General features: G+C 37.4%; 1 protein-coding gene across 6 annotated transcripts in view; it reads left to right on the plus strand.

Annotated features, from left to right (window-relative positions):
- ANKS1B (ankyrin repeat and sterile alpha motif domain containing 1B) overlaps window positions 1–19751 on the plus strand; it is an 829228-nt gene that overhangs the window by 77588 nt on the left and 731889 nt on the right. For all 6 annotated transcript variants that reach the window (XM_090272643.1, XM_090272644.1, XM_090272647.1 and 3 more), the window contains exon 2: window positions 15454–15534. In XM_090272643.1, the coding sequence (XP_090128769.1) occupies window positions 15454–15534 (81 nt within the window). The remainder of the gene's footprint in view (window positions 1–15453; window positions 15535–19751) is intronic.

Raw genomic sequence — 19751 nt, forward strand, 5'->3', positions numbered from 1 at the left:
AGATCTGCAAGCTGGCTTTCCCTTTAATACATGCAAGTAAAAAAGTCAAGGACTTGGCAAAATTTATTTTAGAATTTGCTAAATCTAACATTTTGAAATGTAATTTAAATATTTAACCAAATTCTAAACATCACTGCATTTATTCCTCTCTGGCTAGAAGTTGTAATTTGCCAAGAGACTAAATTAAAGTATTTTTCTAAACTATTGAATATCTTCTAAAGAATTTGAAGCCTTTAACTGCTGTCACTTATTTGCCCTGGCCAGGTTGTTCACTTGGTTGGAGCATCATCCTGTGCACCAAAAGCTTGACAGTTCAATTCCCGGTCAGGGCACATACCTAGGCTGCAGTTACCACCCCTGGTTGGGACACATATGGAAGGCCACTGATTGATGTTTCTTTCCTAAATTGATGTTTCTCTCTCCTTCTCTCTCTGTCTCCCTCCCTCCGTCCCTCCCTCTTCTTCTCTCTCTCAAATCAGTGAAAACATATCCTTGGGTGAGGATTAAAAAAACAAAAAACAGTAGTCACTTATTCTCCTGGATCTTATGTCTAAATTCCAAAGTATTCATCATCATTATTCCAACTTTGTGTAGCAACTTGAAATCATTCATCGATCTGCATCTCCTCCCTCCCTCCCACCCTCTTCCTCCTTCAGTGCCTGGAGTGGCTAAGTGATTTAGGCCAAGGGTCCCCAACAGCACCCATCAGTGGCCTGTTAGGAACCCCCTAGCACAGCAGGGGGTGAGCAGCAGGCAAGCGGGCAAAGCTTCTCTTAGCTCAAAGCTCACATTAATTACCATCTGAGTTCTGCCTCCTTTCGTCCCCCTGCCCCCCGCCCCTGGCAAAAATTGTCTTCTATGAAACTGGTGCCTGGTGCCAAAAAGGTTGGGGACCTCTGATTTAGGCTACAGGCTGATCCAAGGGCATGTGAAGTTGAATCTGACTCGTTCTGAGTACTTTCTCTGTGTTTAAAAGGAGACACATGTGAAATACTTGCTATGCACTAGGCATTGTGTCAAGTACTTTACGTGTATTTTAATCCTCATAGCAATCCTGTGATATGAGTCTTATTTTTCCCATTTTACTGAAAAGGAAATGGATACTCTTTGAAGAATAAACAGTGTGTCCTGTTATAAAACTTGTAAGCTTGGTGGCAACACTGGAAGCCGGGTCTCTCTGGAGCAAAGCACTCTGCTTTCCTTGCATATCAAATACTCTCTGAGAACTTCAGTAGTAGCTTCTTTATGTCAGAACTATTTGAATTAAGGCTTTGTTTAAGGGTGATGATGTCAGGGATTTCTCTTGATCTCAGCTCTGTCTTTTTTAGTTTGATAAGGACTAATATTTTATTCTTATTAGTATAAAGATAAGAGTGCTTATAAATATATTGACTGAGAGAATCAAGATTCCAAAAGTATTTGACAGCATTTAATGAAAAACTAAACTTCAAAGGATAAAACTCAGGAGGCACAAATATTAGGTATTGTATGTAGCCCCCCCCCCCCCCAGTAGTTGCGCAAATGCAGAACTTGGGGATGTGGCTTGGCAGCGGTTCTTACGGGAAGCTGATGGCATTTTATCCCTAAATTCATGGTAAGTCACGATGCAACGAGGCTGCCCTTTGGCTGCATGGATGAAACAGGAGTAGCCAGAATTAAGGAGGTGAAAAATGTTTCTTTTATTCTAACTTCTTGTCTAATTGCATTTGAAATAGTTGGTGTGGTTTAGGCAGAGTTTAAAGAGTGATGTGGACATTATGATGTGAATTTAGATTGGGAGATTCACAAAGGTGGGTAGTGTGTCCTACTGGTGTTCCTGGAACATCACTGTATTAGTCAAGGTTCTCTAGAAAAACAGAACCAACAGGATGTATATATATATAGAGAGAAGTTTATTTTAAGGATAGTGCTGTGGAAGCTTGGCAAGACCAAAATCTTCAGGAGAGACCAGCATGCTGAAGACTCAGAGTAGAGTTGGTTTACTAGAAGAATCCCTCTTCTACTTTGGAGGTAGGTCTTTTTCTATTAAGGCCTTCAGTTGATTGGCTGAGGCCCTCCCACATTATGGAGGGTAATCTGCTTTCCTTAAGCACTACTGATTTCAATACTGTTGTCGTCGGCGGCGGCAGCCGTCCGTTTCGAGAGACGATGGTGTAGCTTCTTAAGAGTCTATCTGCACCGCCGAGAATGGCTGTGCAGTCCGACTCAGGAGTGACAGTGTCTCCTCCCGTGTTGAATGGACATCTTGTGATGACGCTGGAGTGTCCTCTCCAGTGAAGCTGAAGCTACAGAGCCTGGGCAGGGTGATATGGAGGGTCTGCTGTTGCCCATGCAGCAGACCCCCCCTCTCTTCGCAGCTGAAGGGTCCAAGGGAAAGACGGAGTCAATACAGCTTGGCTTCAGGTGCGCCGCAGGAGTTGCCGGTGTTGACTACAACATCAAACCGCCTTAGGGACTCCGGCTCCGGATTTTCTGTCGGGGTTTACTCCCTTAGCCTTTCCCCTGAAGAGGTATGCCGCAAGGCAGCGGAGGTTTTTTGGAATCAGAGTTTTCCTTCTCTGATGTGCCCCGACTGGAAGATCGAACCAGCGACACTTAGCTCGCAGGCCGACGCTCAATCCACTGAGCCAAACCAGCCAGGGGGTTTCAATACTGTATGCCATCTAAAAAAATACCTTCACAGAAACATCTAGAATAATTTTGACAAAATATGGCTTAGTCAAGTTAACACACGGTATTAGCCATCACAAGAAATATCACTAAATATTTCTTGAATGAAAAAATTAATGAAAAATGAATGAAGGGTATACAGACAGTTATAGCCTCCCTTTTCCACGAGACCCAGAGCCTCCCTGGCTCCCCGAAAGGCTGCAGGCGAAAACCATGCCCAGAAGGTCCCCATATCCTTGTCTGTCCTTAAGCCAGTTCCACAAACAGATCTCCATCCTCTCTGGAGTGTGCGCTTGTGGGTTTCAGAGCCACCATCCTCTCGCAGCAGCTCTGTCCTTCAGGTCTAGGCTACGTTGTCCTTTGCCTCCATGTAGCGGTTCAGGGAAACATGTGTCATGTTACACTGAATCATGGTGGAACCCAGGGAGGCCCATGTCTGAAGAGAATGGGTGAGCTCTCTGGAGACACTGGTTAAGAATTGATAACTGAATCAAAGGGAGATGGATTGTATTTTGTCTTCTCCACACCAGCTTCTCCACCTTTACACTGTCTCTCACTTCCTCCTCCCCCACGCCCCCTGGATTCTGGATTCTCACACTCACTGCTGCAATAAAAATTTTTGGTGCTATGGTATAAATGAAAAATAGTGTGGGTTGTAGCATTTTGATGTTGAGTGGGAAGATTAAAGAAGTGCATGAAAATAAATTGTTATTCTCTATGAAAGCTAAAGCGTGTTCCCATACTTGAATAGTACTTTATATCTTTGGTAACTGAATAACATTCATAGTATTTTAATTGCATTAAGCAAGACATATGAACAAGCCAGACTAGTCAGCATCCCAGAAAATAGGAGATCGTATTTAGGACCTATTTGCCTTGGCAGAATTATAGTACCCTTGATCAGGTGACTGTTAGACAAAAATAAAAATATTTTATAGCATAGTGTCTGGGTTCTTTAGCTGTCTTAAGTATACCTTTGTGCTTTCTCTTATTGTTGATATTATGTAAATAACACAGATGCCCTGCCTTAAATGTGTTGCCTTAGGAAAAAATTCACTGCTGATTTTTGACTATTGGAGAGCCTTTCATAATTTTCCATTCTGAAACTTGCACTGTTTTTTTTTAAAAAAAAACAATCCTTTTACAAATATAATTCTGAAATGCTTTGTTTCTTTTTTTAAGCATAAGAACATGTTCATTGGAAGCATATTGTATGTGAAGATTGTCACTTGTTCAATTTTGTACACTGGTGGTGAGCAGAAAATCTTTTTAGCTTCCTTCTTTGTAAAAATGATTTATACAACGCCACTCTAAAAATTCAGTGTTAACAGTGAAATTACTTCTTGAGCTATTACAGTGAAGAATAAGAGAAAAACTACTATGTTAAAAATGAATAATACATTTATTTTAATCTTTGGCTGCACTCCCCCACCAGCTTCCTATTTGGCTACTAAAAGGGATGTAGTAAAAATCCCCAAAAGTGTTAATTTTTTTTCTGGAGCTGCTCCAGTAGGATGTCAAAATTTTTTGAAAAGAACATTCACTTATGTATAACAGCTTTAGAACACATAATAGGATACATAAGTATGCTTTTAAAAGGAGCAGATCATGAAGAACATAAAAGAAGTGTGTGAACTTTATTACTGGTCATAGTTAAACCAAAATTGTTTACGTGTGAACAGATTTAATTGTTTACAAAATCTGTATCACACTGTCAACAGAATGGGATGTTGGGGGAGAGAAATTATGATTCATAGATGTTCCTCTAATAAATAGCTTTCCCTAGATATAATCTGAAAGAAACGTAACAGTGAAAACAGTTACTTATGGACAACTAAAAATAATTCTATAAATTTGTTATTTTTCATTGCAGGTTAATCTGAGTCAGGAGGGTAATAGGACTCTTTAGAAGATAAGTAAAATATCTCTGGATTCCTTAGGAGAGTCAGTGACAAGATAACTGCTCATTTTGTTTTAATAAACCCATATACATAAGTATAAAGAACAATGAATTTTCAGTCATTACATCTATGTAGCCAGAATCCAAATCAAGAGATAGAATATTGCTAACAGTCCAGAAACCCTAGTTGTGCCCTGTTACTATTACCTTTCTCCTAGGGTATTTATTGTCTTGACATTAACACAATAGAATAGTTTTCCTCTTTTTGAACTTATTCAGATGGAACATACTGCATGTATTTTTATGTATATGACTTCTTTTTTCCAACTTTATGTTTGTAATACTCATTCTTTTTAACAGAGAAACAACATGTTGTTTTTCATTGCTGCATAGTATTCTGCTTTGTAAATATACTACTTTTTATTCTTTCTGCTATTGCTGGACAGTTTTTGGCTATTATGAATAGTGCATTAATAGTGCATTTCTTGCTTGTACAAGACTTTGATGAACATAGGTAAGAATTTCTGAATTTATGGTCATAGAGTATGCATATGACTTAATAAACATATGAAATTTTAATAAATTCTGATAACTTTTTGGAGTTCATAACCAATTTACATTTCCACTCATAGTGTATGAGATTTCCAGTTGCTTCATATCTTTGCTAACACTTGGTATTGTCTTTTTTTTTCTTCAATTTGTCATTATGGTAGATATTTAGCAATATGTCATTGTGCTATTAATTTGCATTTTTCTTGATGACCAGTGAAGTTGAGCAACTATTATGTGTGTTTGTGTATGTATACATATACATATATATTTGTTATATAACTGATAGGGGAACTCAAGAGTTAAAGATTTTAGCTGTAGTTATAGTTGATAGGGCTTAAGTGATTAATGCATCTGGAAAGCTGTTATTCCAAGAACTGGAATACATGACCTACTGTGTTCCAGAGAGGGAATATCAGTGAAGCTGATAAAGTATTGTTGCTCAGCAGATAAACTATGAGGTAGCTCAGCACTGGACTGCAACTCTTATTGATTAACCATTTTTCCCAGCCCTCTGAACTACCCTTCCTCCTCCTCATAAAAAGATCGGCTTGAAATGAGGCATCAAAATGGTTTTTGAGGGTCCATAACCCACTGTCTACTCAGATCACTGGCATCTGACTAAACCACCCATAAAGATATATTCTTTGTCTCTACTTATTGGTTCTGGTATTGGCAGGCAGCACAAATGTCGACTTATCTGGTTTTATACCTGTTCTTGTTTATAAAACACCTGTTCAAATATTTGCCCATTTTATATTGGGTTATAGGCCTTAAATTTTTAAAAATTGATTTGTAAGAGTTTTGTATGTGTTCTCATTATAAGTGGCTTATCAGATAACACACACACACATACAGAATCTTCTCTTACTCTACTGTTTGTTCTTTTATTGTGTTAATGTTATCTTTGATGTAAAGCAGTTCTTACTTTTACTGTTGTTCAATTGATCAATTTTTTTTAATGGTGCTTCTTGTATGTTAAATATTTATCTACCTGAAGGTTATGAATATGTTTTCTTATGAAGGTTTTATTTTTCATATTTATATTTATATTTCATCTAGAATTTAGTTTTATATATGGTTCAAAAAGGGGTTGAAATTAATTTTTTTCATGTGGATATCACATCGACTCTGCATCACTTAATAAAAAGACTATCCTTGTCCCATTGTACTTTCATGCCCCCTTTGTCATAAATCAAGGGGCCATATAGATTGGGATCTATTTCTGGGCCCTATTCTCTTTCATTGGTGTATTTATGTATTCCTGTATCAGTAGCTCACTGTCTGACCTATGTTCTTTTTTACACTGAATCTTGATATATAGTAGTTTAAGTCTTCCAGTTTTGCTGATCCTGTTTATTTGAAAACTTCATCCTCATGTTTCATTCAAAATTAGATTCTCCCATTTCGTAAGCAGCTTGGTGTGGAGGAAAATACATAGGCTACTCAAACATATCCATTCCCCTGGCCTTCTCATTTTCTCTGTGTCTGACTCCCTCTTCCACTTGGCAGGGAGGAGGGCAAGGGGCAAAAAAGATGTCTTTTTATACCATGTGACAGCCCTGGGCAAGGCCTCTGACCCATTTCTCCTTATCCTTTTTCCTAAGCTGGTTTGTCAACAGCATCCCACAGATGGATGCTGTCACACCCAACAGGCAGCCTCAGGCTGTATTCCTCTAATGCTTTTTTACCTCCTGTGGCATTGGCATCTACGCTTCATGCTGCCCCAATTCAGGTTCCCTGGGTCTGACAGAATCTATTCTATACTTTTAGAAAATGTGCTTTCCAAGGAACAGTTTGCCATTTCAGTCTATTTCCATATCTCTTCCTCCCCTCCCAACCTGCCTCAACTCCAGAAGCTCGAGAGTAGGCCAGCAAAAAGAATGTCTAACCATGGAGGGATTTGTCAGTCTTTCATGGGGACACTCCCCATATTCTTCTTGGTCTCCTTTTCCCAGGGCTTTGGGGAGGGAAATCAGGTAGTTCTCTCTACACAAAGATTGCATTCCTCGACATGTGACCACATCATGCCCTCAATTCTTTTTTTCATAGCTCTCAAAGTTAAAGACCCCTGGAAGGTCTAGGGTGGGAGAATTTTATTCCAATACTTATGCCTTTTATGAACATGGCTACCTTTGTTGTAATCCCTGTGACTTTTGGTTACCTCAAGGCAGTAAAAGTGATCAATCATACCTCTTATAATATATAAGAAACCATAGTGAGCAGTGAAACTAATAAAACCTAAATCACTTTTGCCCTGACCAGTGTGGCTCAGTTGGTTGGGCATTATCTTGCAAACTGAAAGGTCACCAGTTCATCACCAGTTTGATTCCCAATCAGGGCACATGCCTGGGTTGCCGGTACAAGAGGCAACCAACTGATGTTTCACTCCCTCTTTTTTTCCTTTCCTTCCTCTCTCTCTAAAAATGAGTAAATAAAATATTTTTTAAAACTGAAGTCACTTTTGTTAATATCGTCGTCGGTAGCCGTCCGTCTCGAGAGACGATGGCGTAGCTTCTTGAGAGTCTATCTGCACCGCCGAGAATGGCTGTGCAGTCCGACTCGGGAGTGACAATCCCTGCCGCACTTGTTACAGGTGAAGGCAGATGGCCGTTGTTGCTGCTGTTGATGCTGCTTCCGCCTCGATCTTTTCTGGACCGCCTCCTCGTTGCGCGCAGCCTCTGCGCGTGACGTACCTTGCCTGACCGCGAGCCTCCAGGCTAGGCGGTCGTCTGCTTGAACTTCCCATGTGTTGAGATTGATGGAGCATTGTGTCATGTCCTTTTTGCAGATGTCTTTGAACCGCAGTTTTGGGCGCCCTGTCATCCTCTTGCCTTCTGCTAGCTCGCCGTAGAGGAGGTCTTTGGGGATACGGCCTGCATCCATTCTTTTGACATGGCCGAGCCACCTGAGGCGTCTCTCGCTAAGAACTGCATGCAAACTGCTCATATTGGCTCGCTTCAGCACCTCGGTGTTGGGGACCTTATCTTGCCAGGCGACATGCAGGACGCGTCGCAGGCACCTCATGTGGAAGCTGTTGAGTTTCCTTTCGTGCCTTGTGTAGGTGGTCCACGTCTCGCTGCCATAGAGGAGAGTGCTGAGTACGCAGGCTTGGTAGATGCGCAGTCTGGTTTTCTCAGTGAGGCTGGAATTGTTCCACGCTCGCCGGTTCAGTCTGGCCATAACTGTGGCTGCCCTGGCGATTCTCCGGTTGACCTCCAAGTCGACTGACAGAGAGCTCGAGATGGTGGACCCGAGGTAAGTGAAGTCGTTGACAACCTCCAGGGTGTACCCGTCGATGGTGATGCATGGGGGAGTCCCCGTGCCTTGAGCCATAACATTCGTCTTCGTCAGGCTGATGGCTAGTCCGAACTCCTTGCTTGTTAATATGGCTGTAAAATATAACACTAATATGAAGATATGTTTCTGAAATAAAAGTTGTAAAGTGAAATAATAATAATATAGCATTAAAATCCCACACGAGCCCTGGCTGGTGTGGCTCCGTGGGTTGAATGCCGGCCTGCAAACCAAAAGGTCGCAGGTTCGATTCCCAGTCAGGGCATATGCCTGGGCTGTGGGCCAGGTCCCCAGTTGGGGGCATGCGAGAGGCAACCAATCGATGTATCTCTCTCACATGGATGTTTCTCTCCCTCTCTTTCTCCCTCCCTTCCCCTCTCTCTACAAAAGTAAATAACTAAAATCTTTTAAAATAATCCCACACTATGATCAAGCCTTTGGGATGAAAGTAAGAAAAGATAGATGCAAATTATACTTTATTAAGAATATAGGTATTTGTAAAAAGGAAAGGACTAATGTAACAAATAAAATGTTAAGGAAAAATAACTAGAGCAGAATAAAGAAATGAAGAAAGCTTGATCACGAAAACTTAAAAAAGATACAGAAGGCAAAAGAAAAAAAGAACAGAGACACTACCGAAAATTCAGGAATAACACCAAATATGAACACATTAAAAGACAAAGCCTCTCAGGTTATAAAACAAAAATTGTTGACTGTAGCTATGGCTGTTTTCAAGAGATATAGCCAAGACTGAATGGCAGAAATAGAAGGAAAAAAATTGATAGTCAAAACTGTGCCAGTTAAATGTAAATATAATAAGGGTAACTTGAGATAGCAATATAAATAACAGACAAAATATAATTAAAAATGAAGAGTATTGTATGAAATTAAGCCGAATTTTTTGTACTAATAAAATATAGTAGTCCCTCTCTATATCATGGTCCACTTATTGTGGCCTCACTGTATCGCGGGATTTTTAAAAATATTATATTTAATTATTTATAGCGGATTTTTTGCTATATTGCGGGATTTTGTGGTACTGTATATGTATGTTGTTAAAGTTATGTAGGTTTAAGAGTGTAGAATATGTTTAAGAACATAAGTAGTGTTTATAAAAGTGTAGAAAAGGTTAATAAGGGACTGGGAACAGTTTATCAGTGTGTGGGAAAGGTTTAGAAAGCCTTAAAATATATATAAATACTAAAATAAATGTAAGGTTCCTACTTTGCGAATTTCCAACTATTGAGGGGGGTGTCTAGAATGTAATACCTGTGATAAATGAGGGAATACTGTATGTAATTTTTACAGATAATAGATTTTGTTTAACATAACAACAAAACACATGAAGCACATTTAGATATACAAAGACAATTTGGTAATAGTTCAGTTACAATGATATACAGTGTATGGTAACCTTTTTCAGAATTTGATGATGAAGTAGACAAACTAAATAGGACTATAGATGATGATATTGTGGATGAGGAACAAACCTTCCTTTACTCTCAAGTTTTTTCTATCTGGTCCAATACTCAAATAGACATAAGAGAGATCATCAAGAGAAAATATCCAAATTTAATACATACATATGTATGGAACCCCTCTTACATGAGAGAGTTAAGAACCCCACATGCATGAGAGACTCAGAGATAAAAAGGGAACATGGGTATATGAGACATCCTGAGCTAGGGATGGGGTAAGGTGCCTTGGGGGCTTCAAAGGGCCATTGCAGGATGATAAGAGCAAATGCTTCCCACATAGGAGTTTATCCTGCCCTGTAGATAGGTTAAAAGAGGTTATCCATGATAACTGCTTATTTGGGGCAAGGCCCCCGATTCAAGTTCTTCTAGGTAGTTAAGGGAGGAGCAGAAATTTCTCTTGAGCATTCATTCTGGCCAAGAATACTCACATACAGAATTAAAAAATATTGACAAGTAGGTATAGGAGATGAGATTGAGTGTATGTTAGAATAAGGCCAAGGATATAGAAATTGCCTTTTTTGTTGATAAATATTAAGTAGTTAAGACTTTTTTCGATATGTCCCTTAAAGGTATTTAGAACTCTTGCATTTTATACAACAGCCCTAAGTTAAGACGGGCTCTCTTTTTAAGTTTGAAGATTATCAAAGAAAAATGCGAGGAAAGCAGTGCATAAAGTTGGAATGAAGTGGAACATTAGCTCACAGATTGAGCTTTTAAACATCAGGGTTTATTTTTATAAATTAAGTTTTTATTTGGAAAGTTTCGGTCTAGTTTATTTATAGTGTTTCAAATGTGTGTGGATGTTTTATGAATATATGGATTCTGCCTAGAGGCTCTGTCAATAGGTGCAGTCAAATATATTTATATATGTGCTGAATTCCTATTCCAAAGCATTCTGTTTAGGAAAGGAGGCATACATTAGAGATTTTTTGTTTCATGCTGTTATAATTAATTCCCACCCCCCGACCCCCCGATATTGGGGAACTGAGATAGTATAGGTAAGTGAAATCTATCAACCCTGAATCTATTTTCGTTATGAATATCAATATCTTTCCTTACTAAATATTTATAAGGTCTAATAACATGCAGAAAAATTTTAAAATAACAAGTTAGTTTACAATATCTTCTCATTTAGTTTCTTTCCTGTGCGGGAGGTAACCCCAAGCAACACAGAGTTCTAGTCAGCTTTAAAGGGAACTTGGCTTTACTCCCTCGACACTACTGCTGTAACAGAGATATCTCATCACCATGATGAGACATGGATACTATTTCCTATAGGTTTTAGTTTAGACATATCTATTTGGATTTTCCTCCTTCTTTATCCACCACTGTATCTTTGTTGTATAAATTTCTTGTTTTTTTTCTCGAGACTGTTAAAACTGACTACTAATCTGCCTTCCTGCTATCAGTTTGTTTACTGTTCTGCTTCCAACTGTCCTGTGAGCTCTCCTCCAAAAACAGTGACCTGAGCAGGTCACAAACATGCTTAACAGCTTTGTCATAACTCTCTGGTTTCCAGCTGCCTCCAGAATAAACACTAAGCTGCTTGACATATTATAAGTCTCTTCACAACTTGGAGCAAACCTATGGTATTCTCCCCTTGTATTTTATTGTCTTTTTTGTTTTTCCTTGAAGAATTACATGGTAGTTTTGACTATTCAAACAGTTTAGAGGTGAATAACGTTTTTTGCGTGCATTTTTCTATGTTAATGCAAGTCTTTCTCATCTGTATAGTGAGAATAAGAATAGCATCTGTTTTATAGTTGTGTGGATTTGGGTTAACACATGTATGTAAACCATTTAGGATATAAACACACACAGTATTCTGCAATTTGCTTTTTTAACTTAATATGTTTTAGTTAATTTTCAAGGTCACTATGTATAGATCAAACTTATTTATTATAATAGTTCCATAATACCCGTGGTATAGGTGAGTCCTAATTAACATTTTCCTGTTTTGATGGGCACTCATGAGCTTTATCTTTTTATACTATTAAATTTAATAATAAACACTTTGTGCCTATAGTCTGTCACCAGTTATAAATTATGCTAAAAAAATGTGATTCTAGAGCAAGAATAGAGAAATCAGTAAATACAAGAGAACCCCTAGAAACAGACTGGCAGTACATATAAGAATTTAGTGTAAGATAAAGTTGACATTTGAAAGAAGCAGAAAACAAAAAAACATAATTCAATAAATAGTCATGAAAAATTGTTTTAATTATTGTGGGAGAAAAAAGTTCAATTCCCTACCTCACACCACGTACCACCCTTGCCTTCAACTTTGCCTGTTATCCTCTGGTCTAGTGATTTTCAACCAGTGTGCTGCAAGGATTTTTAAAGCATGTACTACTTTCACTATTTAGTCAGGGGCATTGACTCTTTTCCCTTGTATGTCATATAGAAGAATGACAACAGCGGACACAGAAATAGCCATCTGGTATGAATGAATCAGTTATACCTAATTTTTTTGTCAGGTTGGCAAAACATAACTGTAATGTAGTTTTTGGTGTGCTGCAGAATTTAGTAATTAGTTTATGTGTGTCATGAGATGAAAAAGGTTGAAAAATCACTGCTCTAGTCTAGAGACCATGCATTTCACCCATTCCAGAGAATCTATCTCCCGTTCTGCTACTCCAAGAAGAGGAAGGGATCTAGTCTGCTTTAGATTTTCTAACAACATTGTTGGAAATTTCAATATTTCATTCCTTTTTATTTCTGAGTAGTACTCCGTTGCATGGATATAGCCATTCGCCCATTAATGCATATTTGGGTTGTTTCAGTTTGGGGCTATTATAAATAAATCTGTAATGAATAAGTCTTGATGTGGATATATGCTATTGTTTCTCTTGACTAAATGTCTAGAGCAAAATGGCTGGATTGTAGGATAGGTGTGTATTTAACTTTTTAAGGAACTGCTAAATTGTTTTCCAATATGGTTGTACTATTTTATGTGTGCACCTGCAGTATGTGAGTTGTAGTTGATTTATATTGCTGTAAACATTGGTATTTGAAGTCTTTTAATTGCAGTCATTCTTTTTTTTAAAAAAAAGATTTAATTTATTTTTTAGAGGAGAAGGGAGAAAGAAAGAGTGGAAGAGAAACATTGATGTGTGAGAGATACATCGATTGGTTGCCTCTGCATATGCCCAACTGGGGATGTGGCATACTACCCAGGCGTGTGCCCTGACTGGGAATCGAACCTGTAACCTTTTGGTTAGCAGGCCAACACTCAATCCACTGAGCCACACCAGCCAGGGCTGAAGTTATTCGAATGGTAGTGCCTAATGATTTTAATTTCCAGGTCTCTAAAGACAAATGATGTGAGCACCTTTTCACGTTCTTACCTGCCACGTGTATATCTTCTTTGTTGTATGTGTTCAAATATTTTGCCCACTTTTAAACTAGGTTGCTGATTTTCTTATTAGTGCAATTTTGGGTTTTTTTAATCTATTCTAGGTCAAAGAATATATTAGAAAGTGTGATTTGTAACTGTCTTCTTCCAGCTCATCTTCTTTTCATTCTCTTAATAACATCTTTGAAGAGCAGACACTCTTAATTTTGATGAAGTCTGATTTGTCAAATTTTCTTCTGGAGTTCATGCTTTTGGTGTCATATCTAAGACATCTTTGCTTAACTCAGGTCACAAAAATTTTCTCTTACATTTTCTTGTAGAAGTTTTATGGTGTTAGCTTTTACTTTTTAAATCTATGATTCATTTTAAAGTTTATTTTTGTATACATTATGGCAAGGTATGGATCAAGACACTATTTATTTTGGCTTAAGGATATGCATTTGTACCAGAACAATTTTTTGATAATTCCTTTCTTTTATGAATTGCCATTGCACCTTTGTCAAAAATCATTTGTTTATGTGGCGTGGTCTAAATTGATTTTCTATTACTTCATTCTGTTCTGTTGATCCATCTTTACTGTAATACCATTCTATCTGTCTTATTTACTAGATCTTTTTCATAGTCTTAAAATTAGGCGGTGTTCATTTGTAACAATATGGATGGACCTAGAGGGTATTATGCTAAGGAACTAAGTCAGACAGAGAAAGATAAATACCATATGATTTCACTTGTGTGTGCAATCTAAAGAACACAATAAGTGAACAAACAAAACAGAAATAGACTCATGGAAACAGAGAATGAAGCGAGGGTTGTCAGATGGGAGTGGTTGGGGTGGGAGTGCAGGGTAAAAAAGATGATGGGGTTAAGAAGCTACAAAATAGCCCTGTCTGGTGTGGCTCTGTCGGTGGAGCACCATTCTGTGAACCAAAGGGTTGTGTGTTCCATTCCCATCAGGGCTCATGCCTGGGCTGCAGATCGGGTACCCAGTTGGGGGAAAAGGGGGGGCAACTGATCTCCGTGTGAACATCCATGTCTCTCTCCTTCTCTTCCTTCCTCACTTTCCTTCTCTCTAAAAATATAACTAAAATCTTAAAAAATAAAAAGCTGCAAAATAGTTATGGGGATGTAAAGCACAGCATAGGAAATATAGTCAATAATATTGTAATAACCATGTATGGTGCCCGGCGGCCACTGGAAGTATCAGGGGATCACATCATAGGTTATATAATTGTCTAACCACTATGCTGTGTGTTTGAAAGAAATGTAAAATAGTACTGAATGTCAACTTTAATTGAAAAATAAAAAGTTTATCCTTTAATTAACTTTTGTGTAAGTACATTCTACTCATTTTTATTGTCTCTGCTTAATTTAAGTCAGTTATGATCTCTCATTCAGAGAGGCAATTTCTTTCTTCTCAGAGCAGCCTGTGTGCTCTCTGGTACCGCAGTCATCACACTACTTTGTAATTGTGAGCGTATGTCTACCTTCCCCATTGGACTCTGTTCTCGTAAAGAAGGACCTTGAGTTATGACTTTGAACTCTTGGTGCCTAGCTTAATATGTGACATGCTATTGGGGTACAATACATATTTTGTGAATACATGAATTAACTGGTTATTAGATGTTAGTTTTGGTGGTTTACATATCATCATGAACATTAGATAAAGTCATTTTTTTGGTCTACTTTTGGAAAAGTGTCTTTCAGTGCCTTATTTATTGAAAAGCTAAACATAGTTTCTGTAATTTTATTAATCAAGAATAAAATGGACTCTTGTATAGTTACATGTTATCTCCAGAATATTCTTCCCATAATGTAGAAAATATCCTAACAGTTACATAAATCACTGCCATCTCAGAATGAGTGTGTTAAAAAGGAAGAAGCAGGTGTCAGGAATCTTTATTCTTTAGTGTATAATATAGTAGCTGAATGTTAATTGCTTCCAATATTTAAGTAATGACATAAAGTAATAGGGAAATGTTGGATCCAGATTTTCATATATGGCAGTGGACCTGCATTTGCTGCTAATTTCTGAAGGTAGTTATATTCCCTAATGATTTCCTTGCATCAAATAAATGAAGTTATTTTTCTGAGGGGAATGTATGAAAGACGGCAATCATTTCTCACGTGATCAGAATGTTCACATGCAACATGTGTTAAAGCACAATCCTGTCTAACTGTTAACTGTGCTTCTGCTCTCTTTGCAGCATCTGGCGCGGCCCCAATGTCAACTGCACAGACAGTTCGGGTTACACTGCTTTACACCATGCGGCCTTAAATGGACATAAGTAAGTGCCACTCATTTGGACTGGAATCCTTGTCTTTAGCTACATGTGATGAAGTTAATTGTGTCTGATGATAGCTCTCTCATGTTGCCATGAGTCCCCTGGGCTTAGGTGAGGTTGGAGAGGCATCAGGTAGCAGCACCTTCAGGTTAAACTTGGTAGGGCTATTTATTGCTGAGGATGATTATGTGCAGAATGTAAACTGAGAGAATTGCTTTAAAATAGTCAGATGTCACACAGGGAGAATGAATGAAGTGACAGGACGTGTTAGTCATGTGTAGCTTTGGGGAGGGGTGGGATAAAACCACTCAGTAATACCACCCTACCATTTTGGTGTCTCTACCTGGAATTATTCACTAAGAGTGAAATCTTAATAGATTCTTGCTATTATGAGCCGTGGGCGCTTATACGAACCACTTCAGAATCCTTCAAATTTAGCTAAAATGCTTTTCCTTTTTGGCATTCTGGTTTTAAACTTGTTTAACGTATGTATGGAATTATATTTCAAATAATGTGATAGTATACAGTATGAGGAGTGAGAGAATGTGTAACCATAGCAACAATTTCATTTCCAGTGTTTTAGCTAGGTAATCTCATGGTTTAGTGACAGAGTCAAAGTAGGAGGTGTCCTCTGAATGATTCAGATGTTATGTCCTTCCCCATCAGAAAAAAGTGACACTTTTCATGTGTCTCTTCCTCCTATTTTTTCTTTGTTCTAATAACTCAATTTGGTCTTCCCAGATCTGGATCATTTCATTTCACTTCAATTTTTTACATGTGGTAATTACTGCCTTAAAAATGCCACTTACGTTTTTGCCCTGACTGTTGTGGCTCAGTGGGTTGGGCATTTTCCTGCAAAGCAAAAGGTCACTGGTTCGATTCCTGGTCAGGGCACATGCTGGGTTGCAGGCTGTCCTCTTTGTGGGTGTACAAGAGGTAACTGATACATGTTTCTCACATCACTGTTTCTCTTCCTTTCTTTCTCCTTCCCTTTCCCTCTCTCTAAAAATAAATTAATTAAATTTAAAAAATTAATATTAAAAAAATGCTACTTACCTTTTGCTTTCCCACATTTTTTTTTTACTTTGACTTGAGTCGCTAAGGACTTAGTTATACTTGATCGCATTGTATGATCCTAAAGTTCTCACCCAAGAAACTTACCATTTTTGTCATTATTTACCACTCTACCTTTGTTAATGTTAAAATTTACTGCAGAAATCTAAAATTATTATTCTCTTTAAAGAGCCATCTGAATTATATAAACTATCATAAACTTAATGTTTCGTCACTTGAATTCTTAGTATCAGAATTTTCAAATGGCATTTTTTTTTTAAATCTACTCACTATTCTGTATCATCTTATCTCATCTAATTTAGAACCATTTTATTTTACTAGGTCTTTTTCAGCTTGTAGAGTGGAAATTGTATACAGATCCTTACCATCTGAATCTTTTAAAGGAATTACTTTTTACTTTTCTTTGTGCCTGGGTCATCAGGAACAAAGGCAAATTAAATCAGCCCGGGATATACAATGGCTTCCCTGGCCATCTTTGGTTTGGATTCCTGGAAGTGCCAGTTGGGATCACAAGCTGACAAATAATGGACAGATTTCAGGCCTGACCATTTGACCTATACTACTTTTCTTCTTTTATCTCAGCCTGGCAGTATAAGTACTTCTCAAAATAATGTCCCAAAATGGATTAGCATTCGTCTCTCTCCTTGATTTGAAATGTTATTAATTTATCCATAATACCTTATGAAGTTCTAACCATTGACATATATTTCCCTGTGGCCCAATGCATAATTTTTAATTTCTCTTGGCAATATACAAAATGAAACTAATTTAAGTGAATGGAATGGCATTCATTAAGATCATCATAAAGAGATAGGGGATTTTGCTAGATATATTTTAAGACCTCTTTAATGGCAGATATTCTCTGAGAATTGTATAGCTCTGCTTTGCCTATCTGAAGATCTCATTTATCTTTTTAACACTTCCTAGAAAGATTTTACTTGGTGTCATTCTGTAGCCATTGGAAAATAGAGCAGGAAATTTCTAATCCTATTTCTCTGCCTCTGCTAGTTATATGACCTTGAGCCATTTGATTAACCTCTCTAGGCCTCAGTTTAATGTACTGAATATATAGACTGGATATTTTTCCTTGTTTCTCTCAGTGATAATACTTTATGCTACACTGTTTTGGTATTATTTGTGAGTCAGTTGTGTACTATGCTACTACAGCTCTGAAATTTGGATTTTATCTAGAGTATAAGATTGCTTTATTTTAAATCACTTAAGTTATCCATGGACTTTTAAAATTGGGGATCATTTATTATATACTCCTGTCCTCACTTCCCTCATTTATAGATGGTGAAACAAGGCCATGCTGGATAAGTGACTTAGTGGCCACTTACCTATAAGGTGGGGTTATGTCTAGAGTCTAAGTGTTTTAGTTCAAAGTGTCTGGTTTTACCAATACTCTGCATTTCCTCCCTGTTGTGGCTATCTGCACATCAGTTTCCTAAACTCTTGCTGGCTTTTCTCTGTCACATTATGTATTTCTGGGCTGCCTCCCACTATCATCAACTAGGGTTTTCATGTGGAATGCTAATTTTACTGTTGTTCTAAGAAAAGATATTTGGAGGAGAAAAAAATGTCATAGACTATATCTCAGAGTCAGAGAAGAATGGTTTTTCTTTTCTTTGTCTTTGCTATTCTCACTTAGCATAGGTAATGACAATGTTGTGTTCTTTCCCAGGAAGCCCTGCCAGCTAGTATAGAGACACATCACTTCCGTGGTTGTCGCTATTATTGTAGCCATCACGTCTAGATTGTTTCCCTAAGCATTATGATTTCTAGGCTAAAGTGTGTGGGATCATGGGCTAGAAGTGTTGTTATAGGATACTGTAGTTAATTATTTTGCTTGGAACACAGGCTTTTTTTCCTGCTGCCAAGCTATTATCTAAATACATCATACTGCATATTAAGCTTATTTCCTCTTATTTTGTCTGTTTTATTAGTAGCATTTGTTTATTAACACTAGTTAATCCACAAGTGGAGCAGCATTTTGTCCTTGAAATAAATTCTTTTATATTGGACAATTCATCTCTGTTTAGTCAAATCAATACACAATAGAAAGTAGAGTCTATTGATGATTTTTTGGGTTATTTGTAATTGCCGATTAGAAAATTATTACCTACAAGTGATACAAAAATCATGATCAGTAGAGCAAAATCCACTAGCAATAATTATAGATACATTATTTCAATAGATAAGCTACAGACCTATCTATTACTGTCTTTCTCTCTCTTTTAATATAGAGAATTCATTGTCTATCTCATCTATTTCTACCTTCTCTTCTGAATAGTAATTAATTAACCAGTGTGGGGAGGAAGGCATTTTGCTCTACCATTCTATATTCTTCTGGCTCATTTAATAATCAAATCAACACAAGACAAGTTATTAACAAGAGAAAATAACCAAGTGTATTGTACACATACATATGAGAAGCCCACATACGTGAGAGGCTGAAAGAACATTAAAGTGAGGTACATGTGACATTTGAGCTATGGCTGACATAAGGCCCCTGGGGCTTCGGAGGGGAGGAAGGTCATTGGTAGGATGATAAAAAGGGCAGATGTTCAGTAAGTAGAAGTTTGCTCTGCCTTATAGATAGGTCAAAAGTTATTTCTGGTAATAATTCTTATTACAGACAAGGCCCCTCACTTAAATTATTTACATTTGCCACTTTATTACCTTTAGAGAGAAGTAAAATCTTCAAGAAAGTTTGATATCAGCAGAGCCTTCATGAATTTGAGAATTTCTTTAGTTTTATTAATACTGTGTCTATAAAAAGATGATTTGCACTTATTTCAAAGTTCTTTTGATTACCAACAAGCAAGGGAGGATGGGACAAAATAAATGTCTTTGGTAATGATTTAATTATAGGGAAACTTGCTGTTGAGGTAAAAAAATTAAAATTTTGAATATCCCCAATTAGTTTAATTTCACTCAGACCATATATTGAAACTTCATTAAAAAAACAATATTAAAAAGCAGTATATTTATATTGATCAGAAAATGAAACAAATTATAGTAGTAAAAACCAATACTTTTAGAATTCATAATTTTACCCAAACTTACATATATTAGCCTCAAGCTGCAAAATGTTGCAGTGATTTAAATTGGATTATTATTAAATTTATTTGATATTTTGTTTA

The sequence above is a fragment of the Furipterus horrens genome, unplaced genomic scaffold, assembly GCF_987537825.1.
Source record: "Furipterus horrens unplaced genomic scaffold, mFurHor1.1.pri manual_scaffold_4, whole genome shotgun sequence".
Taxonomy (NCBI): Eukaryota; Metazoa; Chordata; class Mammalia; order Chiroptera; family Furipteridae; genus Furipterus; species Furipterus horrens.